The sequence below is a fragment of the Aplysia californica genome, unplaced genomic scaffold (genome assembly GCF_000002075.1).
Source record: "Aplysia californica isolate F4 #8 unplaced genomic scaffold, AplCal3.0 scaffold00175, whole genome shotgun sequence".
Lineage (NCBI taxonomy): Eukaryota > Metazoa > Mollusca > Gastropoda > Aplysiida > Aplysiidae > Aplysia > Aplysia californica.
Genome location: NW_004797445.1, coordinates 691,969 through 715,450, shown reverse-complemented (window position 1 = coordinate 715,450; position 23,482 = coordinate 691,969). Strand labels below are relative to the sequence as shown.

General features: G+C 38.1%; 1 protein-coding gene across 1 annotated transcript; it reads right to left on the bottom strand.

The window, feature by feature from the left end:
• Window positions 1–1,237: 1,237 nt before the first annotated feature.
• On the bottom strand, window positions 1,238–22,825 carry LOC101847109 (actin-interacting protein 1). Its single transcript, XM_005098220.3, has 16 exons — window positions 22,701–22,825; window positions 17,989–18,110; window positions 17,428–17,518; window positions 16,838–16,985; window positions 15,548–15,728; window positions 15,002–15,079; window positions 14,327–14,407; window positions 13,106–13,197; window positions 12,029–12,170; window positions 10,888–10,969; window positions 10,024–10,177; window positions 8,717–8,798; window positions 7,744–7,851; window positions 6,738–6,899; window positions 4,752–4,905; window positions 1,238–4,132 (listed from the first exon to the last, which is right to left on the bottom strand). The coding sequence occupies exons 1-16, from the start codon at window positions 22,717–22,719 to the stop codon at window positions 4,029–4,031; spliced, it is 1,800 nt and encodes a 599-aa protein (XP_005098277.1). The 5' UTR covers window positions 22,720–22,825; the 3' UTR covers window positions 1,238–4,028.
• Window positions 22,826–23,482: the final 657 nt, after the last annotated feature.

Sequence of the window (23,482 nt, the reverse complement as noted above, 5' to 3'; positions counted from 1 at the left end):
GACCTGATTTTATGTACAGAGCCACAGGAAATTGTTTAAACTAAGTTAAACTCTCTTCAAGGAACATTTTCCTAGCCTTTCCTGCCCCAAGAAACTAGACCCAGAATTGGAATAGAAAACGTAGTCGAAGAATTTTTTTTACATCAGTCACAAAGGCAGTATTTAAATCGGAAATGGCTGCAAATATGAATGTTTGCATTGCAACCTGTTCAACGCATTTTACTGGGATAGTAGTGATTCAAGAGGAAACAGACTACATTTCAATGCAAAAAGTGTGTGGTAGGTATAGTCCTCTGTGTCCCTGGCTGCTTTGAACTGTATCAGTGGCGTTGGTGGCCAAGTGGTTAGGCTACCAGACTTGTAATCGTGAGGTTGCGGGTTCGGAGGTTCAAGCCGCGGGCCAGATGTTGTGTCCTTGGGAAAGGCATTTTGAATTTTCCTCACTTCACCCAGGTGGGAATGAGTACCTGGCCAAGGAGAGCGAAAGATCTTGACTGTATGTTAGTGTTTTAGCGCCTATAAATGGCTGCTTGCATTGTATGCTTCCCAGAAAGTTGAGGTTGTTTCAGAATGCTCTCAGGTCGGCTGGGGTAATAGTATAGATTGTGAAGCGCATAGAGCTTGCTGTTGAGCGGAGATTTGTGCTATACAAATGCTATCTATTATTATTATTACTCGCGCTAAGGCTATGAGAAATTTGACACCTCAACGTCAGGAACATCACAGATGCAAATTCCTCTGACAAACAAACAAATCTATGTATGACAAGGTATTGTTTTGCAAATTTTTATCTAGTTTTTTCTTCACTTAATTTCCAGTTCATTGTTTGGTTCATATTTCTATCTAAAAAATTAAAGTGATAAGTATTTTTCATTACCCACCCTTATTTTCATGTTCTCAAAAATCAATTCGCCACTTGGGGACTGGACAGTGCAAATTAATTCGCCTTTTGAAGGGTTAATCCTTTCCAAACTAAAAATGTTTAATGTGTCCCATGCGCTCATATGACCTTATGCAGTTGCAAGAACCGTGAAACACTTTAAAAAACCCCAAAGACCTTTCACAGCTACTTTGCATGTTGCCTGCCTTCTTCACTTTGTCCTTTTGACTTTCATGCTGAAAAAAATAGAGTGTGAACCTTAAAATGTGCAAAATATAAAGCTATACTGATCTTGCCACACTAATTAATTTCACCAAAAAAAAAAAAATGTAAGCCACTGAAGAGAAACGCAGGAAATTTAGAAGTAAGCCTTTTATTTCAATACAGCAACAATGCATTGCACAGATTTTACAATTTCAGAAAGATACATCAACATGCAAATATATATCTCCAATCCATAGTCTCTCCTTATCCATGCCAAAGTACATTTTTTCTTTGTAGCAGCCGAAAATTATTTGTTTGTGTGTATATTATATATGAGGACGTAATTTTTCTTTGCAAATCGACTTGAACCAAAGCAGAAGGAAGGAAAGCAAAACAACTGATCCTGCCAACAATCTTAAATACCACTGGTCAAACATTTCTGCTTCATATATACCCCTGAAGCAAAAAGAGGCACAATCGAGAAAATGATTTTTTCCCCTTGAAACAAAAGAAATTACGGATAAAAAGCATGGATCCCTACATTAACTTCTCAGAAAAATTTCACTGTTCAGCCAAACATTGTTGACTATACCGGTACTCAAGACCACAGACAGACTTCACGGTGACCGTAAAGATGGTTCCAGTAGGGAACTGGATAGAGGGTGCCCACGTCCCTAGTGACTCATTGGAGTAGAGGGAGATAGGACTAATGCTAACATTACTTAAACGCAATCCCACATCATCACTCATCACCACCATCATATCTAAAATCATCATCTTTCTCAGATCAATAACTGATATCTATAATCCTGGAATCTCTATCTGCTATTACAGTCACTTGTTATACTTAATATGCACAGAATACACTATTGGACACTTTCATACACACTTTTTTCTACTAATCAGATGGCGTCAATCTCATATCAATGGGCAAAGGATAATAAAAAAAGACCACAGACAGCATAATTTGCATAATTGTTGACTTAAGTTCACAAACAATGTGGTACTGAAGTGGCAGCCCTAAGAAGTTAAGACTGGGAGACCCTAAGACAGTAAAACAGTTACATTATCTTTCTGAATGCACTACATTTTCATAAGGTCATTTCCAAATCCAACAAATATGCTGACATGCCACTTCAATGTGCTTTACTAACATGATAAATCGTTTTCATAACACCCACTAAATTGACAATATAATATAAACAAACAAATTCATCCTATACTTCATGAATAATAAAAATTATATTGCATAAGAGATTAAATGTTGCAGAGTCATAAAAGAGCAGTTGTAAAAAGTTCTGGAGACATCACATCAGGTTTCTCTCACATATTCAAAGAGGTGAAGAGGAAATTGAAAGCATTAAATATAAGCTATTCCTTTAATGCTCATAATTCTCATCTCAAAGTATTCCATTAAATACAGTGAATATCCCAGGAACAGCACCAAAGCATACCGTGAAAGTGTTGAGGCGAAAGCGCAGACTGTCATGAGGTCACTTGAGGCTGTGCAATAAATCTCCATCCTTATTTCACTGAATTGTGCACCTTAAAATTTGATGGCTTCCATATATATGATGGATAATCAATTCATGCCAATATATGGATTTCAGTTCTACATCAACAGGTCTAATTTTTTTTTTCCAGAATGAACTAATTATGCATTTGATAAGAACAGTGGTGTACACATATGCAGCTCACAAATTCTTAACCCTATGAGGCATGCCATAGCCTCAAGTGTTCAGCAAAGAGTATAACTCGTTGACGAGGAAAAAAACCGGATTCCACTAAATCGAAGACCTAAGTTCTTATGGAAAATCCATGCATTGGAAAAATACTCATTTTCGATACATAAATCAGTTTCTCTCCAGCTATGATACTATAACAAAATATATTGGGAATTCCATAAACTGCACCTCAAGACAAATTTTTATAAGAAGCTGTGCAAACCTGAAAAGTGTCTATAATTAAACACTGCTGATATGCTTTTTGACACAAACTCTTCTTCAGAACCCCAAAAAGAGACAAGACCAATGTTATAGGTCATTATGCATAAATTTACAGCAATCAACAGTTTGTTAGGAATATATTCCATGAACGGTTACACCATTGTTTTTACTTTACCTTCCTCCACCCAATATCAATTAGTAAGAGTCACAGTCAATCAATATTTCACAAACTCAGTATGTTAGTAACAATAGAAATAAATAAAGACCATACTAAAACACTTCAGTGTTGGAAACACAGCCCTCTTCAACAATAGAATCTGGGCTTTTTACCATCTACATAATGTCCTTACAACAGAAACATAGAACATCCACTGGCATTGTGCAAAAATATAAAGCTGTGTTTTCAGATTTGCTATTATATCACAATCAACACTACTCACTCGCAAACATTCAATAATAAAACTCAATTTCTAAACAAAATATAAAACAAATGTCGAAAGGAATTTTATGTGGGCACATGTACAATTGGCCCTCCATATAAAAGGAAAAGTAACATGATTTCCTGGAATATGAAAATCCTCCGACGCTCAAATCCCCCTAGTACAGGAGAAACTCCAACAGAAACCAATTTCTTGCGGAACAAAAAGAAGAAGTTACATTACAAGACACTTCCATCTGCTTCTAGGAAACCTACAGACACAGCCAGCACACTGCACAATCAACAACACACACCAGACTGAAGTATCATCTTGTAAACATCATATTTCTTTCCACTCTCACATCTAGACAGACAGCTGCTTCGTTGACAGATATGTGCTTTGCAACAGTCATGGACAGTGTAGCTAGAGGTGTTTAAGTTCAAGTGGAAATAACTTCACTACAGAATCCTTTAAGAAAATGTGTAAATCAATTTCACATAAAATAATATTAAAATTTAACTGAAAAAAATATATTTGGAAAGACACATTTGTTCCTACACTGCATAAGGCACAACAAGTTTAATCTGAGACCTGCCAGATTTTAAGGTTGGAGTCCTGTCCGGCAGTGACGATGGTATTGTTGTCCAACCAGGAAAGCCTGTTGATGTGGCTGAGTGGGTGAGCTGAGTAAGAAAAAACAACAACACATCAGTGAGTTTTGGGTACGGGAAGACACCATGATAGCAGCAAAGACACATGTTCATAACTTTCTGACACAAAGTCACACCATGATAGCAGCAAAGACACATGTTCATAACTTTCTGACACAAAGTCAAACATACAAATTAGATCTGAAAACTGCTAAAATGATTATTATAACTTATCCAATTTTTTAAAAGGCATTCCGGTCTTACTACAAGTTTGATATTGCAGCCTGATTAAAAACAGATGTAGTATTTGTAGAGAGGCAGGAATTTCATTTGATTCTACTGGATGAGTGAGATAGTCAAATTATATGATGGCACATGATAAGTAAGCAAATTTGAAAATGCAGAAACACCTAGGCAGTACGTACTGTGTACATTAATTAAACTTAGGTCCAAAGTAAATTTTTAGTCCACAGTCCCACGATAGTAACCTTTGAATGCCACAGCTACAGCAGACATACATTCACGTACAATGAGAGGACAAAATAACAGTCCTCAATTGGAGCTGAATACTTTTTTCTTTTAAATTTTCTACAAGCTCCAAATATCCAATCTTTCAGCCCAACACATGACATGAACACAATAAATTGCCAACCTTTGACAGATGGTTTCTTGCCAACAAATTTGCCCTGCTCCCAAATAATGATGTGCGAGTCCACACTGCCGGAGGCAAATCGCCTTGAGTCTGGGGACCACTGGACACTGGTCACTTTAGCAGTGTGTTGTTCTCCCCAGCCACCAATGGATTCCTGAGGAACGGTAAACGAAGTCAGATAAACGTCAGTGACATGACAGGCTGACACACCTGATCTGGCAGTTAGACAAAACCAGCAGTAGGCACTACAAGTACTTCACGTCTATCCGTTTAGTTTTAGTTTGAGTAAGAGTTTTACGGCACTTGCAACAGAATAAGGTCATATAAGTCCCGAAAATTAAAGGTGTTACAAGAGAGTAACAAACACAAAATAAAAGGAGGAGAGATCAAGACGATAGATGCTTGATAGGAAAGAAGGAGCAAACCACACTAGAGCACCCACCAACCAATAACTATCCATCTGTCAATTTCATGTGGTCTTACTTTGTCCCTCAGCAATATTAAAAACATTTATTGTGTTCAGGCTCTTCTTAGACAAATTTGTCCTCTTGACTGATGTATTCATATTTTTGTTAAAAAAGACAACAGAGGCAACCTGTCACAATGACAACAGAGAGAAACTGGGTATTTTCATTCAGTGCTGACATTGTCATAAATTCTAACACGTTTTGCCAAATCAGCAAACAGGAAAAAAACAACAACCTAAAAATGAAATAAGCACAGAACTAGAATGGGAATACCTTGAAGAGAGTTGTACAAAGTTGGGAAAACTCTGTACTAATTTTTATTTTACTACCAAAGAAACACACAGTACCGGTAACACAATATTGGAACTATGGAGGTAGAGAATGCATGACAGAAAAACACTGCTTGATGACAAAGACAAGAAGCAGCCAAAATATTTTTTTTACTTTCTCTAAGTTCACAGACAACTGCTCATTACAACACACAGGATAAAGTAATATGAGGGAAGCACGGAACCAACGACCTCGAGGTACAGAAATGAAAGATTTGTTTGTTCAACATTTCCAGACACGTGGGCCTTCAAAATCAACGAAAAGAAGTAAACTCAAGTTGGAAGCTTCTTCAAAACACAGAACTATTTACAGAATGAATTGCCAAGAGCTGAGCTGCAGACTAGTGAACCCTCCAAATCTTAGTGAAAACAGTGTCCCGCCAACTATCGTGCCAGAACTCGTCTGCACGGACATTTCAGTAACCCACTTTCAGCACTTTTCAAGGACCCCCAGGCGACTAAAGTTCCTGTGTGCTGTCGGCATCGCTGATTGTTTATGACGCTACAGCGCCAGAAGAGAAAGAGAGAGACAGAGAGAGAGAGGGAGAGAGACAGAGAGACAGAGAGAGAGAGGGAGAGAAAGAGAGAAAGAGAGAGAGAGAGAGAGAGAGGGAGAGAGAGGGAGAGAGAGGGAGAGAGACAGAGAGAGAGAGAGAGAGAGAAAAGTCTGTGATGTCAGAGAACTTTGTGTGCTTCTGTATTGGGTAATAAAAACTCTGAAAATCCAAGCGTAATATAACCACACATTCTCTGAAAGGCTGAAGGGTTGGCAAGACCTGTAAACTTGATGTAACATCAGCTTCAAAAGAAAGTAATCCATGCAATAAACACTCCCAATGCAGCATTCATACAGCATACTTACCAATATTTCTCTGAAGTACAAAGAAAAAGGAAATAAAATTGCTGAGAAATACTTGAGACAATTATAAAACTTCGTCCTTTACTGCAAACAAAACGCTTTTGCATTCATTTCATAGCCTCAGATGAAGTAGAACTCTTTAGTAGTAAAAGTGGTTGAACAGATCTGAAATAGCAGCTTATTTACAGCCAACCAGACCAGCCATGATACCACAGGGAGGGACTTCTATTTATTATAATGGATCGCATCCACAAATGACACCTGGAGAATTAGAAACAGCCTGAGAATTTTGTCTGACAAGTGGAAGCCCTTTTATAGAATCACTACTTACTTGCCAATCCTGTACATCAAACATCATGACTTTTCCCTTTGAGCCAACGGCCAAGTAAGCACCATCTGGGGAATATGATAGAGCAGCAACCTCTTGAGCCGCTTCTGACCTGATTTCAGTCAGTGTCCCGTTGCTGAGCTCATAAATGTGGATCCTGGTTTTCTGTAAAAAAAAACCAACAACAGTTACAACAAAACATTTTTCGAATTTTCATCTACATGACACAAAAAAGTACAGACAAAATGGTGACTACAGGTCTGTTGTTTCACTTTGTTTTCCCATAGGATTAGTGTTTTAATACACACAATTAGGTCATACTGAAAGTCAAGTTTTGCCTGGCAGAATTAGCACACTGAAAAAGGTAGGTCGTAAGAGATAAAACAGATAGGATTTACCAAGATAAACACTGCACATGTACTATGAGGTATACAGGAGCAAAGACATTCATGTGAGCTATTCCATCAACTAAATGGGTTGCATCCTCAGAGATCCCCATGCCCTTAATCCCTGCTCTAAAAAATCACCACAGAGTAACATATCGAAAGGAAAAAACAAAAACAACTTTTAGAGGCTATATATGGTAATCAGTTCTCGTTTTAGTAAGTGTTTTACAGAACTTGCAACACAATAAAATCATATAAGTGCGGAAGATTAGAGATGTTATAAGAGGATAACAAACAAAAAAGAAGGGGGAGAGATAAGGACAACTGATGTTGGATAGGGAAGAATGAGCAAACCACACCTGAGCACCCACCAACAACCCACATACATGTAATCAATAAGACCGAACTCCAGTTCATGTACATCAGAACAGCCTGCAGTGCACATTCCAGAGGAACCAGATCTGATCTAAAGGTGGAGAAAATCTGTACTGCATATAAAGCTGTTGGGCACAACGAAAGACTCTGATGAGACAGACTGTTGCATTGAATTGACTCCTCTCAAAGCCTGAACAGTCGACCGACAGCAGAAGAATGGGAAGACTACGAAAAAAATCATGACTCACTGAGCCAACAGCCACTTGAGTCGCCCCTGGGTTGATGCTGACGCTCAATCCTTCATACTCCACTTGCAGAGAGGACAGTTTGCGACCTGACGCGTCGAATACCAACACCTGCAAGAGATTTAACCAAATACACAAATCTCATCACACTGGAGTTACACAAGGTACAAACATTTCCTGGAATTCACTGTACATTTTGATACTTTCTGCAGCAAAACAAGCTCAATTCAGAGCCAGAAAAAAACACACACAAAAAACAGTATTTCCATTTAATAAAGTAATATATTAAAAACAAATCATGCTTAAAGAAAACCTAGGCAAATATTAAAAGACAGTTCAGAGTCAGAGTGATGAAAGACTGAGATAGCTAGAAAAGTTTATTTCTTATGAAGGTTTTCCTGCAGTATACTAGGATGTAGCACTTTTCTGATTTCATAACCAAACTAACAGATTAAGTCTCAAAAGTCATTTATAATCTTTATAAGCTCATAATTGAACATTTCAGACGTCTTTGAGGCAAATGATAAACAAATTTGTGATTCATATAAAAATGAAGAAAACATGCAACACAATAAAGATTGTTCTCAAATCTCAACATTTGACCTCATTCTCAAACGCCTAAAATCAGTAAGCACACGTTCATTATTGCTGGGGGGGGGGGGGGGGGTTTCCCTCTAAGAACATTCAATCATACATAATATGATATTGAAAACTTTTTATAAATTGGTTGACAAAATAACTTAAGTTATGATTTTTCTGAGAGCCCCTATATTAGCTGGGTTCTTGGGAATATAAAGTAGCCCACACCTTGGTCCTCAGTGAGTTAAAGGTTCTTCACATGAACTTGGTTCAAAACATTTTTATCTTGATTAGTATTTTTAAATACAAATGAATGATTCCCCTTACAAAAACCCCTAAACCCCCATACAAACACACAATCCAGCATAAACACAAACACAAGCTTTCCACAACTCACATGACGGAGACAGGCGATGACGACAACATTCTCTTTGAAGTCCACGCTACGGGGCTGGGACTCAAGTTTTACAGAGTCTCCACTGTAGGCAGAGAAAAGTACAGAATAGCTTATATGAGAATGGCTTCTTTGGTACCATTATAAAATCAACTCAAGTACATTGATACACACACACACACTGTATGTATACACACCATCAAATAAACATATGTGTGTCCCTGCCGGTCAATATCAGTCATATGAAGGAAATTTCAAAACTGAGTTAACATTATCTTAAAAAACTATCACCTTTTCCCTACAATTTAAAACAAGAAATATTCATAGTCGAATATAGTTGTGTTTATTTTTATCTTAAATGAAGCAGAAGACATCAAACTTTCAAAATATCCACACAAAAAAAATTTCATGGAAAGTCACTTTTTTGCCTTTCGAGCCTCGTAGCTCATAATAGCACAATGCGTCTTACGACTGATATTGACCGGGCCAGACAGATACATGATCATAACTTAAGATAATGTATGTGTATTCAAACTCACTAAACTGCACACAGACATTTTGGCAACAAAAAACAATTTAGTTAAAGTTTTGTCACATAGCTAGTGTCTGCCTACTGCTTCAAGAAACACAAGGCACAGTTCGACCCTAACTTTGTTCCAGCAGACTTTGCACCCATCTGTTAACATCTGGCTGGGAAAAACTGTGGCTGAACCACCTGCATCTGCACAGTGGACGTAACTGAACCCCTCATCCCATTGTTTTCACTCTAAAAAAGACAAGTAGTCTCGCCGTAGACTTGCCACAAGCTTGCCGAGTGCTATTGCTCAAACATGGACTTGGGGTCATCTATGTTCAAAAGCAGAGATACTCCTTAACAGTTTCCAAGCCACAGGGGTTTCCACGGTTGTGCCAGACAAGCGTACAATAAATGTGACTGGTTGAAGAGGCGTTGGGAGGGACAGGGCAATAGGTTTATTCTATGAAATAAAACTTACACCTTTGACATCAAAATGAAGACAAGAGGATAAAGTGCAAAGAGATAGTATCAGAAAATAAGAATATCAGTAAACAAAATTCGTTACCTCACTCATGTGAAAAAAAGGGCCTACTTTGTCCCAAAAAAATATACCATATCAACGATACATTGTGGGTTGGCACGTAAAGGCAAAAGAAAACAATCGACCATTCCCTTTCTGTCATCCATATTTGATTGTGTCTTCAAGCAAGACAGACCATTCTCTCACAAACCTCACTTTACATTATCCACACATTCACATCCATTTCATCGACACAAAACAGAAACCACAGACCTGTACTCCCCGCTGCCAGTCGGTGTGAATCGGACGGTGTCGTCAATGCCAACAGACACCAGGACATCCCCGCCGAGGGCCAGGTCCATCACCTGGTTGGTGTGACCTTTGCCCTTAATGTCATCGCTCTCACCAGTAGCAGCATTCCAACTGACTGGAGGCTAGTTCAGGAATTCTTATCATAAAACAGACACAACAGTCAACATGACGGCAAGGAGAAATGGCAAAATGACCGTATAATTTTGACATCATTACACCGTTAGAGAAATTGCAAAATGGCTTTATAATTTTGACATTATTACATTGTCACTGAGAAATGGCAAAATGACTTAGCAATTTTGACATAATCACATGATCAGGGTAACCCTGGTAAACATTACAAGAGCACTATTTCCAAGTACCAAAATTAATCTTAAAAACATTCACTCCTATTCTAACAGAAACCTGTCCAAAATAATCACCACATGTACAAATGACCTCATCCCACTTCCACCCCTGTCTTTTTAAAAACATAATAATGACACTGTCAAAGCGGTCCACTTGTCTAGGACAAACATTTTTCTCCTCGACAGTAGGAGGCTGCTTCGAACAATTTCAACTGTACTTCCAATATACTCTCCAAAGAAATCACTTGAACTGTTGTGCCATGTTTCCTTTGAATTGGTAAGAAGAATAAAATGTTAAAGATGTTCAAACTTGATACACTATTTGCAATACATACATCATAACAGATCTGACAGCAAAGTGTGACAAGGAATAAATGTCTTGAAACAACTGGTGCACTTCCAAAGCCAAGCATATATTCTAACAAGGATGACATAATAGAAAAAAAACACGAAATATTTCTCTATGGGACAAGGATACCAATTAGGCCATCGCTGCTCGCAGTGTAGAAACTGGAACCATCAGGGCTTGTAGTCAGAGCCACAATAGGCTTGTTATGACCCTGAAAAAAAAAATTCAGGACGTATCTAGCAATGTATAATTTTCCTTTCAATGAAAACTATTTTCCAGGAGAATACAGAAAACAAAAAAGTGCAGTAGGATTTAACATGTGGACAAGAGAAAAAATCTGGTGGTAAAAGTGAGCGTAATTCTTCCACTATTCACCTGATGGCAAATTCAGTGAACAAAGATGTAGGCATCATGTATGTCATAATGTAGGTGTTTTTTATGCCCCCATCAGATAATTTAGGAGGCGAGCTTCTGACCTCACCAGTCAGGGCCAACCAGGGCTGAACAGGATACAACATCCCAGCAGAAAGACAGAAAAATAGGGATAAACAATTTTCTCTCCCCACTTGTGAATCGACCTCAGGTCTCCGGCATGCGCCACATCACAGACACTTGTGAGTGTATCATTGCAAAACCATCTTTTCGCAATACAAAGAGACAGTCAATACAAAAACTCAGAAATAAGATGTTTATACTTAATCACACACGACTTACGGCCATATGCCAAGGTAAGAACAGACTTCGCTATGACTAAAAGACAGTATTCGCAAGGACATCAAAGCAGTGAAGCAAGATAGAATAAGCAGACAACACAAGAGTACATTTTCTCAGCCTCACATAACTGTCATAAGGAACAACTACAGATTTTCAAAGAGAAAGAAATCGTAAAGACATTATTTCTATGAGGGCGAGTAAATCATTCAGAGCCAAATTTAGCACCAGGAAATGATTCAGAATCAGCTGTTAAGAGCAGAGCCACTCAAGTGACACAATGGATCCTTTCACAGGGCGGCACAGCTTGATTTGAGCAAAATCTCATTCACAAAGCAGAGAATAATAAATTCTCCCAAAGATATAATGGATGACTGTTAAAAAGGGAAATAACATCATTACACTAAAATTAATATAACAGAAATAAAGAAGAAAAAATCCACAAAAACAGCATCCGTAGAAAAGTGTACACAACTTATCTCTTTTTCATTCCTTCATTATATCAAGTGTTGATGTACTACATGTTCTACCGTCACTAAATTTTATTGACCATACCTACCTTGATAATTTTTTTGGGTGAAGCTGGACTAGCAGGGTCCAAGTAGTTGAAATTTCCAGAGAGAGACACGGTGATGATATTGTCCCCTTGCCACAAACATCCAACTTGCATGTCTGTCACTTGTTTGCCTAGCACGAAATCTCTGAAAAGTAATCCCAGAAGAAATGAATCTCAGGGTGGCTGGTACAGCACAGTCAATATCATTCATCTAATTTCCAAGAAATAAATATGAATCTGAGTGAACGAGAAGCACAGTAAAGAAGTTAAAGTAAATTAGTTAAAAGTTAGGGGCGGAAAAGCACAGTTGTTTGCAGTTCTCACATATATAGTGAAACCTGTCCAAGACAACCGCCTTTAGAAAGGGCCACTTTGCACTTCCTTGCATTTTTACTATATAATGCTACTGCCCAAGACAACAACCTGTCCAACGCTTCTGTGGCCACTATTCTCTACCAACTAACAGCTCCAAAAACCTGTCCAAAATGGTCATGCAAATCTCTCATCGCTCGACACATTGTTATAAATTATATATCACCCTTGATGTTGTGGCTGTGGACAAGCCGTCATAATCCAATATGTGGCCATCTTGGACAATTTTGACAGCATAATAAAGTATACAGATGGATCAAATCTTCCCTGAAATGTTATCTATGACAGATTTATGTGGGGGGGGAAGTTTGAAATATTTTGCTTTATGTACCCTTGCCACAGGTACTAAATTGAGTACTTACTACAGTCAAATAGACTATCTTAATAATGGTGCATTTTCAAAATTAGAAACAACCCGTAAAAAAGTAACTAGACTATTTTGGCAAAAATGCATCTTCAAAATTAGATAAGCTGAATCAAAGAAATAGACTATGCGCTCATATGACCTCATGCAGTTGCGAACCCCGCAAAACACTTACAAAAAAGAAATAGACTATTTTGGCTATCATACATCTTCAAAATTGGAGTAACCTCTATCTATTTATGCTGCCAAGAGAAACAGAACTGAAAAGTACAAGAGATAACAAAGTATCAGGTTAACTGGCAGCCAACTCTCATTATGAAATGCTATTTGGAATCAGAACCTACGTTTCAACAGAGTTGGCCTCAATGTTCCAGATTTTAGCAGTCTTGTCTCCTGACACAGACAGCAATTTGGAGCCGTCGGCGTTGAAGCAGATCTGTAAAGCATAGGGAAAGTTTGTTAGTTACGTTTGCTTAAGTACAGAAAAGGACATAGATATAATAATGGGTCATTCAGCGCTGGGAAAAAGTAAGACAGGCAGAAACAACAGAAGGAAAAAAAAGAAGTAGGACCAACCAGAGACAGCCTTTAACCACCCGCTGTACAGCACAAGGAAGAAAAGAGATGGACACAGTCCCAGCTCACAAAACACAGGGTCGTATCAAAATCTTCACACTACACAACAAAAATGGAATACAGTAGAACCTGTCCAAAGTGACCACCCCCTGCCAATGAGAAAAGCGGTTGTCTAAGACAGGTGGCCCTCTTGGATGGAGTCATCATAATGCAATAGGGGGCATGGGAAGATTGTTGTATGAATAGTCAGCATGACATAACCACAAAGCGATGTGCACATAATCATAAACAACTATGGGTCCAACAGGTCAAATGGCTAGAAAAGGAAATGAGTAAGTCTGTTGGGAGTTGCTCATTTTTCATGTGATAGTAACAATGTACCAGTACTAATTAGAATCTTTTTGATATATAACATGGGATTAAGGTAGAACAAAATTTTTAATGGGGCAAAATGAAAAAAAGTTTCATGTCCACAGTGGTGTTGAATGTGGCCTCCTTTCCTACTACAATCTAGCATCCTTGCAATTCAGCAAGTTCCAGCTTTTTGTCACCTTTTAAGAGACTCTTGGTTATGTGTACTGAAAAAAGCATGCTTTTAATTTTTTTTTGGTTTGGATAAATAGAGACAAGATCTGCTACTCTTGGCTCTCAATAGTCAAAATTTCAACAATGAGCACAAGACCTTAGAGTTAAATGAACAAGGCGACCAATCCCATACTACTTGAGATCTGGACCTGGTGAGCAAAAAAGATTGAAACTTTCCCTTAACAATTCCATCACAAATCCGAAATCAAACCTAGTGCTTCAAAATGAGAGGAGAGCACATTACCATTTCAGGATCAAGAGTACCCCCCCCCCCCCCCCCACCACACACACCTTTCCCCGAGGAGAAAAAAGAGGGGACTACTTCAAGGACTTCTGAGTTTGTTCAAGTACTCAAAAGGTATCTGCTACATGTGTTTGGTTCAAGAGAGCTCTTCGATACTTACAGAGTAAATACCTCCAGCATGGGCTTTCGGGGCCCCCAACTCTCCAATCAGGTCTGAAGTTTTTCCATCATACATAAACAGCTGTGAGGGAAAAAAATGGTTGAGTTGACGAATACAAAAAGTAATAACATGAATTTAAATAACAGCTTTCAATTGTTGTGGATTCTAATGGTTCAGGTTGGGCCGCAAAAGGTACATGACAAAACAAAAACAAAAACAAAATAAAAGTTGTAAAGGGGGCTTCAAAAAGTTTTGTCACAGGCCACATTAAAAAAAGATAATGGCAAGAAAGACATTTTAAATTTTTCACACAAAAATCAAGCTTGTTAAGAAAAGTTAACAGTTCTACAATAAATTAAATTCATTTAAGCTGTGTTCAATACCAACATGTACAGCTTTTATGAAAACTTCACTGGCCAAGTGAATGCCACTCACTTAAACTTAAAATTTTGCAAGCAGTTTACCACTTATAAGACATCCACTGCTGACATCTAAAAAAAAATTTAAAAAAAGAAAAAAAAGAAGAAAAAAAAAGGAGTGATTTCAATAGAAACTTCAGTGCACAGTCTAAGAAAGAAAACTGTTTTACTTACACAATCCAATATAATCTTAAAAGATGTAATGAAAAGAGAAACAGATTGCAGTCACACACTGTCTTCTTATGATATAACTTACCTTGCCATCAGCCCCACCAGAGATGAATTTACTTCCATCAGGGCTGAAGCGCACACAGTTCACAAAGTTGGTATGTTCCTGTTTTAAAAGTATTACACATATATACCAATGAGTTGGCTTGACAGAAACAGAAGAATCTCGATTTAACCCCCCCCCCCCCCCCAGCAGTAAACTACTATTTTTAAAAAGAACAAACAACAGAATGGTTCTTATATATTATAAAAGGATCGGCTAAGGAAATAAAAAAGTTTTGTACTCTGAACCTTTCACTTCATGATTTGAAAGCTAGCATGAAAATTCCACAAGTGGTAAAACTTGATACATATACCTGGTAATAATTCATTTAAAAAAAATAAAAAATCAACCTCTGCTATAACAAGAGCACCAACAATGTGTAAACTAGTAATAACAGTTCTTAAGAAATGTATATGCCATAACTGCAACAACTGGCAGTTAAATACCCCAGACTGAATTTAGAATTTTAAAAACTCCAGTTCATGCATGACAATCCCAAAGAATTTTCCCACTATATAGCAAAGTACTTACGCTTTTTGAGCACACAAATTTGAATGGTGGGCCTTCATAGAATATAGAGGTAAAGTCCTCACTACCGGTGACAGCTCTCATTGGTCTGCCTTGTCTGATAGACACTGAGTTGATAGATTTACTGTGACCTTTGATCTCTCCAACAGTATTTCCAGAATCATAAGTGAAGGCCCTTCCAAAGCTGTGAGAAAAGCAAAATAGGTGTTTGTTCATTGCGTTTTTTTAAATAAGTGTTTTAATTGCTCGCAACGGCATAGGAAGGAAAAAAAGAGAAAAGAAAAAAAAAAGTTAAAAAAAGCAACTGCATAAGGTCATATGAGTGCGCCGGACACATTAACCATTTTCAGCTTGGCAAGAAATGTTTAATTTTGCCTGGGTGGCGGCCGAAGCCTGCTCTTATCGATTTTGGACCACCAAGGGACCATGGGATCTTTCACGGGCGCAACTTGCACACGTGACCTCTCAGATTTTTCGCCCTTATCCGAGAAGGCTACCCGTTAGATCTTACATTTTCCATAAGACCAGGGAAGTAGTTGAAAGACATCAGTAGAAAGGCTGCAGAAAGGCCTCCGCACATAGTGTTATTGAAGATAAGAGTATAAAGCATTTTAGAGCACAAACACAGAAATATGAAAACATGTAAACCTTGAAAGATTGCCATTCTAAAAAAAACAACTACAAAATATTTTAGTTTCATTGGGCACATTGCACTCCCCAAAATATCAATGCCTCTTTGACAGTTAAAATTTCATAAGAAGTGGACAGTATCAGAAAAACATAAATTGAAATAGAAATAAAAGTTTGTAAGCATTAATTTGTATTTGCAAAGCTAATCTCTTTAAACTTAAAATACAAAAGAAAACCATCCCATTAGTTCATGGCAAGGAAGAAAAAGCCTTCTAATTTAATTCAGAAACAGTGGTGGTTAAAAGCTGGTAAATATTTGGGAGGTATTGCAGATGTGCTCCGGCAAAAACTCTAAAGGTGTCCCTTAGTAAAGTATGTCACATACTACACTAAGCTCCCTCTGCTATTGTAATTAGAATTTAGATACTGACTCATTATGCACTTCTGCATGTCTCTATAACACTAAAAAGATGTTGTCTTAGCCATTTGACTGACTTTTTATCTGGATCGATAGTAACAACAACCTGGATTGATAATGACTGACTTTTGATATCTCCAAAGACACCCACCATGAGCAGGTTAAAAAATAGTCTAATCAACTACAGCCAAAACGTTTGAGCCCTCACTAAAAGAAAACAATAAGTTTCTCCTTAGATAACTTACAACTCCCTGCCCTCTCCTCCAACAATGATCTTCTGGCTGTCCATGGTCCAGTCTATGTCCTTGATAACTCCAGACATGGCAGAGTGCTCAATCTTGAGGATGTGCTCTGGGTTCACAGTATCCCAAATTCTCACCTTGCCGGTAACGTCTGCAAACAAGCACAATATTTAGTGGTCCTTACTACAACCCGAACAGGCTCTTTTACATGGCAAGAAACTCTACTGTCCAGGGGTAAACAAGCAGGAAAAATCAAGAACAATTATTAAGTGTGCTGATGTTGCCATTGTAGCCTACTGACAATATACGCCTGACATCATGTTCCTAAATTTGTGACCTGGTTCTCCACATCATCTGATCCATAAATATAAAAAATAAATAAGGATTTTATATTATGCAACTGTAGCTATAAGCAATTTGTTCTAAACAATAATCATTAAGGCTATATTTTACAATTTTATGAAATTTCAACCTGCTTATGATTTTCCATGCGCTCTGGTTTCTAAGATCATACTATATTGGAAAAGTATATATCTATTGTTGTTATCAGTATCAGTTAACAAGCAAAAAATTAGAAAAAGTGCCAAGAATACCTCCTGAAGCAATGTAAAAGCCTGAGGGGGAGTATTTTGCCACAGAAGTCTCCTTAGAGTGCTCAGAATAGACATCACATTCAGAAGTGTCCTGTTGATACAAAAATGAAAAGAGTAAATATATTTTAGAGCTAAAACGAGAACAGATGTTAATGTTACTTGGCCCTTTTATAAAAGACGTCAGTAGATGCACAACCTCCAATCTTTCTACATCTCAACCATACTAAATATTATGACAGCTTCTCTTTGCTATAGTCCTCATTTTCTCCAGGACTGTCCAGATCAATTAGAAGATTTGAAAGATCCAAAGGCCAAACATGATTTCCACTTTATCATATGTAACTAAACTGAATAGAGAAAAAATAAATTTCCACTTTCATTCAACAAAGGGTAAACACTGCATTCCCTTCCGGGTTTTATAAACCTCCCACACCATGTAAATTTAAGACAGGAATAAATTTTCACACACAGCCATAAATATAGGATATTCATCTTTGGCTTTTTTTCCAGGTTATACTTAGGCAAAATAAAATGAAAATCAAAATAAATAACAGCACTTACATTGATGTTTCGGATGAAAACATTATTTCCATTGCAGTAAAGGAAGTTCTTTTCTTTGGGATCTCCATTGATGACGATTGGCTGACCCCGCACTGTGCGGGGCAAAGATGCATATGTCTTCTCTGTAAAACAATTGAATGAAAAGTAAGTTAAGATGCGATGGCAAAAATAAGTTGCTAACATTTTGGACAAACTTTACTAATTGATTATTCCGACTCGAGACCGAAGAGACAAAAATTATACTCGGACTCTGAATTGAGTCCAGCATGACGTCTGTTCCTACTTCCGACCCTTGCTCCTAAATATTTCCAGCATTTATGAAATTTTTTTCAATCATAATGATAACAATCGAGATGTGAGCTTTAATATCCAGTTACTAGATCTATCTAAACTGGCCCCCTCTGGATCATTAGTATGAATAGAACAACCAAGTTAAGTTGATCTTGCCGGGGGCAAAGCTAATTATGTCGACCAATGAGACTGCGCGTAGCGATCACGTACTCCTGCCTTGCTGGTGGAAGAGGTATTGGGAAGAGGTCACTGCTGTCGGTTTTGTGTGGTGGGATAAAAAAAAAATTAGTTACAGAAAAACTATAACACACAAAAAAATGAAATTAAAATGTGGAAAGACAAATGGTGGTGGAAGTAATACTGTAGCGGTGGTGGAAAGACCCTGAATTGCCAGTTATTGTGTACATAGACACTGAGTCACACTGCCATTGGGTAATGAGAGAGCAGTCTTTTGACTTTTGACACAATTACACAGTCCAAGTAGGTAATTCTAGTTCATTCTGGTACATAAAATTCCACGACGACAGTTGTAACCTCTTTAGACTCACATAATCCACTTACAAGCTGACTTCGAATTTAAATAAAACATTTTTTCGGACCCCAGTCCGAATACATAAAACCTATTTCGGACTCAAGTTCGAATAGATAAAAAATCTAATCGGACTCGAGTCCGAATATAGCTGGCCTTTGACAAAAGTAAAACTATTACATGGTGGCTATTTTCTGACCTACAATCTATAGGAATATCACTCAAGCTATGATGTAAAGAATTAAATTTGTGTGTGAGCCTCTATACATATATTTGTGTATAAATATAATGATAATGTCACCTTCATTCTTGTCTCATGCTCAGGAATTGTTGCCCTTTTAAAATTAATTTTTATCCATTCTATAATAGGTCTATATTAGGCCCCCATGACCGTTGAATTTTATAGACCTAGTTAGTTGTTAGAAAAATGTGACGGTTAACTCTTTTTTATCCGGGCTACTAGTATACACTCGTAACAAGGACCAGTCCGGGCTACAAGTAAACTCGGAACAGCTATACGGTCACGTCAAACAGCTAGCTCTCCTTGTAATTACCAAAATACGCAAATACGGATATGTTAGCTCTGTCTGAATATTTAAACTTTCCAATGAACAGCGATTATTTGCTTTTGATGGGCATAGAAGCTTGAAAAATGTCTTGAAAACGCACGTTCACGATCGACTAAGTACTTCTTGAAGTGGCCCTGAGTTGTGTGTGGGGAATGAGACTAATTTTATGAAAGTGACTCTGAATCAAAAGCCGTAAAATCCGTTGTGGATGATAACGAATAGGAATTAGACTCATCTAATAGCGATTCAAATCATAATGAAGGGGTCAGTACTGGAATTCGTGCAGTACCAATGGGTAGGGCTAGATCTATAAATCCAAAGGGATGACGTAGGAATGGCAATCAGGGTCAAGTTAGAGGGTTGAATTCTTTAGATATCTCAAAATCCACATGGTGTACATTGTACATGGTGTAGTTCCTAACCACATACATTTACAAAAACTAGATTCAATTTCTAACATACTGCCAAATTTCCTTATAACCTAAGAGTAAAAAATGTAAGAAATACAGCACTTTGAAATATTCACACTGAATTCCAACTCATATATGGCGCGGCGGCCCCAGGACGGGTACGGAGTCCGTGGGGTATGACCAGGATAAAAAGAGTTTTAAAATATTATATTATTATATTCAAACTACAATACACAAAGCCTAATTGTGTTGCAATTTCCGCACTGTGGACCAATCCGGGTTCAGGATAAAAAGAGTTTTAAAATATTATATATATATTCAAACTACAATAACCCTAACTGTGTTGTAATTTCCGCACTGTGGACCAATCCGGGTTCAGGTTCAGGGGGGGGTTCTGGGACAACAGCCCCCTCGTTTTTCCACAAAATTTGATGTTTTGCTATTGTTAAGTTTGAAATTTTCTCGCAAACAATTGATGTGTGACAATTTTAGTGTGTGATCTGCAGAAGAAAAAAAAAAATATATATGGCAGTTTGATCCTCCAAAGCAGTGCATCATTCTTCATTCCTGTGTCATGTGCAGGGGAGTTAGAGTGAAAGTTATAAATGGTCGCTTTTAAGGACAAAAGCGGGCTAACCCAGATTTCGGGGGTTTCCAGAAAGGGAGTACATGATACAGACCTGGTAACTGGGAACAAAGTCATGAAGTATACAGACCCGGTAGGAGAAATCTTTTGTGATTTTGGAAAGTTTCAGCGCCCTCTTGATCTGGGCTCAGGGTAGACCTAGGTTCTTCTAGATCTAAGGTTTAGATCTCATGTAGACAGACAGACAGACATAAATCATAAAATCTAGTTTCGAGGCCCTAAGAAGATCTAAAAATGAAGATTGGGGATGTCTTTTCGATGAACCAACGATAGTTTTTTCCTCCGTTTTGGAGTTGGAGGAATCAATAGACAATTTGAAGCAAAGAACAATGTCATAATTTCAATCGAAAAGTCACCCTCTCTATTTCTGTTCTGTCTCTCCATCCCCCCCCCCCTGCTCTCTCTCTTTTCTCTGTGTATTTCTCGCCTTCTCTTTCTCTTTCTTGTTTGTCTGTCTTTCTTTCTCCCCCTCCTACTTTTCCACTCTTATCTTTCTCTCGTTCCCTCCCTGTCAACAGGGGCGTAATATTTTCACAAACACACTGTCTACCGGGTCTGGGAGCTGAAACTCTCCGAAATCACAAAAGATCTCCTCTACCGGGTCTGTATACTTTGTGACTTTGTTTCCGGTTACCGTGTCTGTATACACTTCGATCCAGAAATCTTGTCCTACACCAAAAAAGGGCATTGCTCTACCTAGCCTACTATAGACTATAGGAGAAGTTTGGCTTCATTGGTGTGTATATTTGTTGGCCACCTCTATTCTCACCCTGGGTGAGAATAGTGTAGGCGAGTCTTTTGGCTATTCTCACCCGGTGCGCGTTCATCGTTATCCTAGATCTAGATCAACCAATTTTGCGTTCACCCTAAACCACAGAATTCTGCACTGTGGTGATAACAGAAAAATTGTAGAATTCTGTGCCGTGAACAAATGTTCCATTACTACTGTTAGCCTACTAAAAGCGAACAGTTTTGTCTGTGGACAGTGGAGAGAAAGAGAGAGAAAGAGAGGAGTAGGCTAGCGCGAGAACTTCCGGGCAAAACAAAATGGCGACCCGCGTAGTTCGGCTCGATTCGAAAAGTTAAATAGCCGTAGCATCTTTGTAGACGACCAAATTAATTTACTTTTGTGTTTTAACATCATTTTTTAACTTTGTTTTGGTCAATTTGATCGTCCACACCGATAGACAGTATTCAGAAAGAGACTGAGAGAGTTGAGAGAGAGAAGAGGGGAGGAGTAGATCTTGCGAGAACTTCCGGGCAAAACAAAATGGCGACCCCCGTAGTTCGGCTCGATTCGAAAAGTGAAATAGCCATAGCATCTTTGTAGTCGATAAAATTTGCTTATTTTTGTGCTATACGTAATCTTTCTTTGCCTTTACCCATTTTATCATCCACATCGATAGAAAGTATTCCGAAATTAGGAAAAACAGGTCTTGTTTCACACCGGGTGAGAATAGCCTACGGTGGCAAGTCTCACCCGGGGTGAGAGGTCGATCGTATTCTCACCCCGGGTGAGAATAGCCACTTCCATAAATTTGTTCAGTCATTATAAAAGAGTGTTTTAAAGAAACTGATCAAGGGGCAAAAACTTTTCCTTTGATTTTCTCAAAACATCATTTTTCGGGATTGCCCCCTTCTTGTCCTTAAACTTAAAAGCAACCAAATTTCGAAAAAAGTAGGGTTCTGTTGTATTGTAAGTAATGACTACTAATGACACAATGCGAATTCATAGGAATTCAATAATATATTGAGTTGTTTTCTCTACTCATAAACATTTTCTTGACTTGAAAATGTAAGTAAATCATCTAGATCTAGATCTAGACACTTGATCTAGATCTAGATCTAAAGAGTATGTGGAAATCCAAATCACTGAATCAATTTTGATGACTCAACTTCCAACACAACAATTTTGTTATGACATGATGGATTCGGTGCGTCAGGAAGTGCAGGATCCAAAGTTAAAGTGAAGTCGGTAGACTGTTTAACTGTTTATCTTAAAACAGAGCGCATTACGTATATTAGAATTTGAAGTAAAACTATGTAGAAAGTATGTGTTGTAAGGTAAGGCGGTATTGATTCTATTGAAAGTTGATAAATCTCCCTCCCACCTTCCTTCTCTGCTTCTTTACATTACATGACAGAACAGAGGGGGAGTGGCGTCCCTTGCAATAGCTCCGGCTTTTGCCTCTGGAAACAAGACTGCATCTCGTCTTATTCGAAAGTCTAATGCAAGACAATTATTTTTCAGTCTCAAATAAACTTACTGAGAGTAAACGTAGTCATCTTGAGTCCCTACTGAAGTGAACAAAACAGTCCAAGAAGTCTCAATTTAAACGAGAAATCCGATCAGTTCAGCTTTACTTTACTTCCGTACTCCAAGCCGGGCAGGAAATGTGTAGGTGTATTCCCTGCGCATGCGTTTTAAACAGTAGATATTTCCATATATGGAAAAAGATTTGTTATTGGAATCGAAGCAAGAAGAAGTGGAAGAAATCGGCCAGAGCTAAGGGCACCCAAAATAGGACAGGTGTTGCGAATTGCGAATTCTACCTTTTTAGGGGGTGATTTCCCCAGAGTTAAAAATAGAAAAGAGCGAATTGTGATAAGCCTAGCTTCCTCCTGGTGGTACGGTATGAATTCCATGATAATGATGGTGCAAGATAGCACTCATAGAGAAACTTTCGCAGGGCATGATCATTACCAAAAACAAACAAACAACAACAACATCAACAAAACGTATGAATGAAAGTACAACAACAACATCACAACCAGAATGTGGTAATATCTTTGATTGTAGAGAATGTTTGGTAATACATTATTTAACCCAACACGCAAATGCGAGATAACTTTACTACTACTACTACTAGATCTAGATCTACTATTACTACTAATGCTACGACTACTCTAAAGCGGCGCACAAATAGAATGCTTGCTCGCGATAAAAGTGAGCGCGTTGGGACACGCGCGTGAAATGTTACTCAAAAGTTGCTTGTTGCGCACAAAAAGCACGCTCGCTTTATGGCGCCTGAGATTTCAAGCGACGCTT

What these genes read in the sequence shown, in the direction of transcription:
- LOC101847109 (XM_005098220.3), bottom strand. An exon ending in GAGCAGCGATGGCCTAATTG is followed by an intron (nt 10,178 to 10,887) that starts GTATCCTTGTCC and finishes ACTAGCCTCCAG; the next exon opens with TCAGTTGGAATGCTGCTACT. An exon ending in TCATCGCCTGTCTCCGTCAT is followed by an intron (nt 7,852 to 8,716) that starts GTGAGTTGTGGA and finishes AATCTCTTGCAG; the next exon opens with GTGTTGGTATTCGACGCGTC.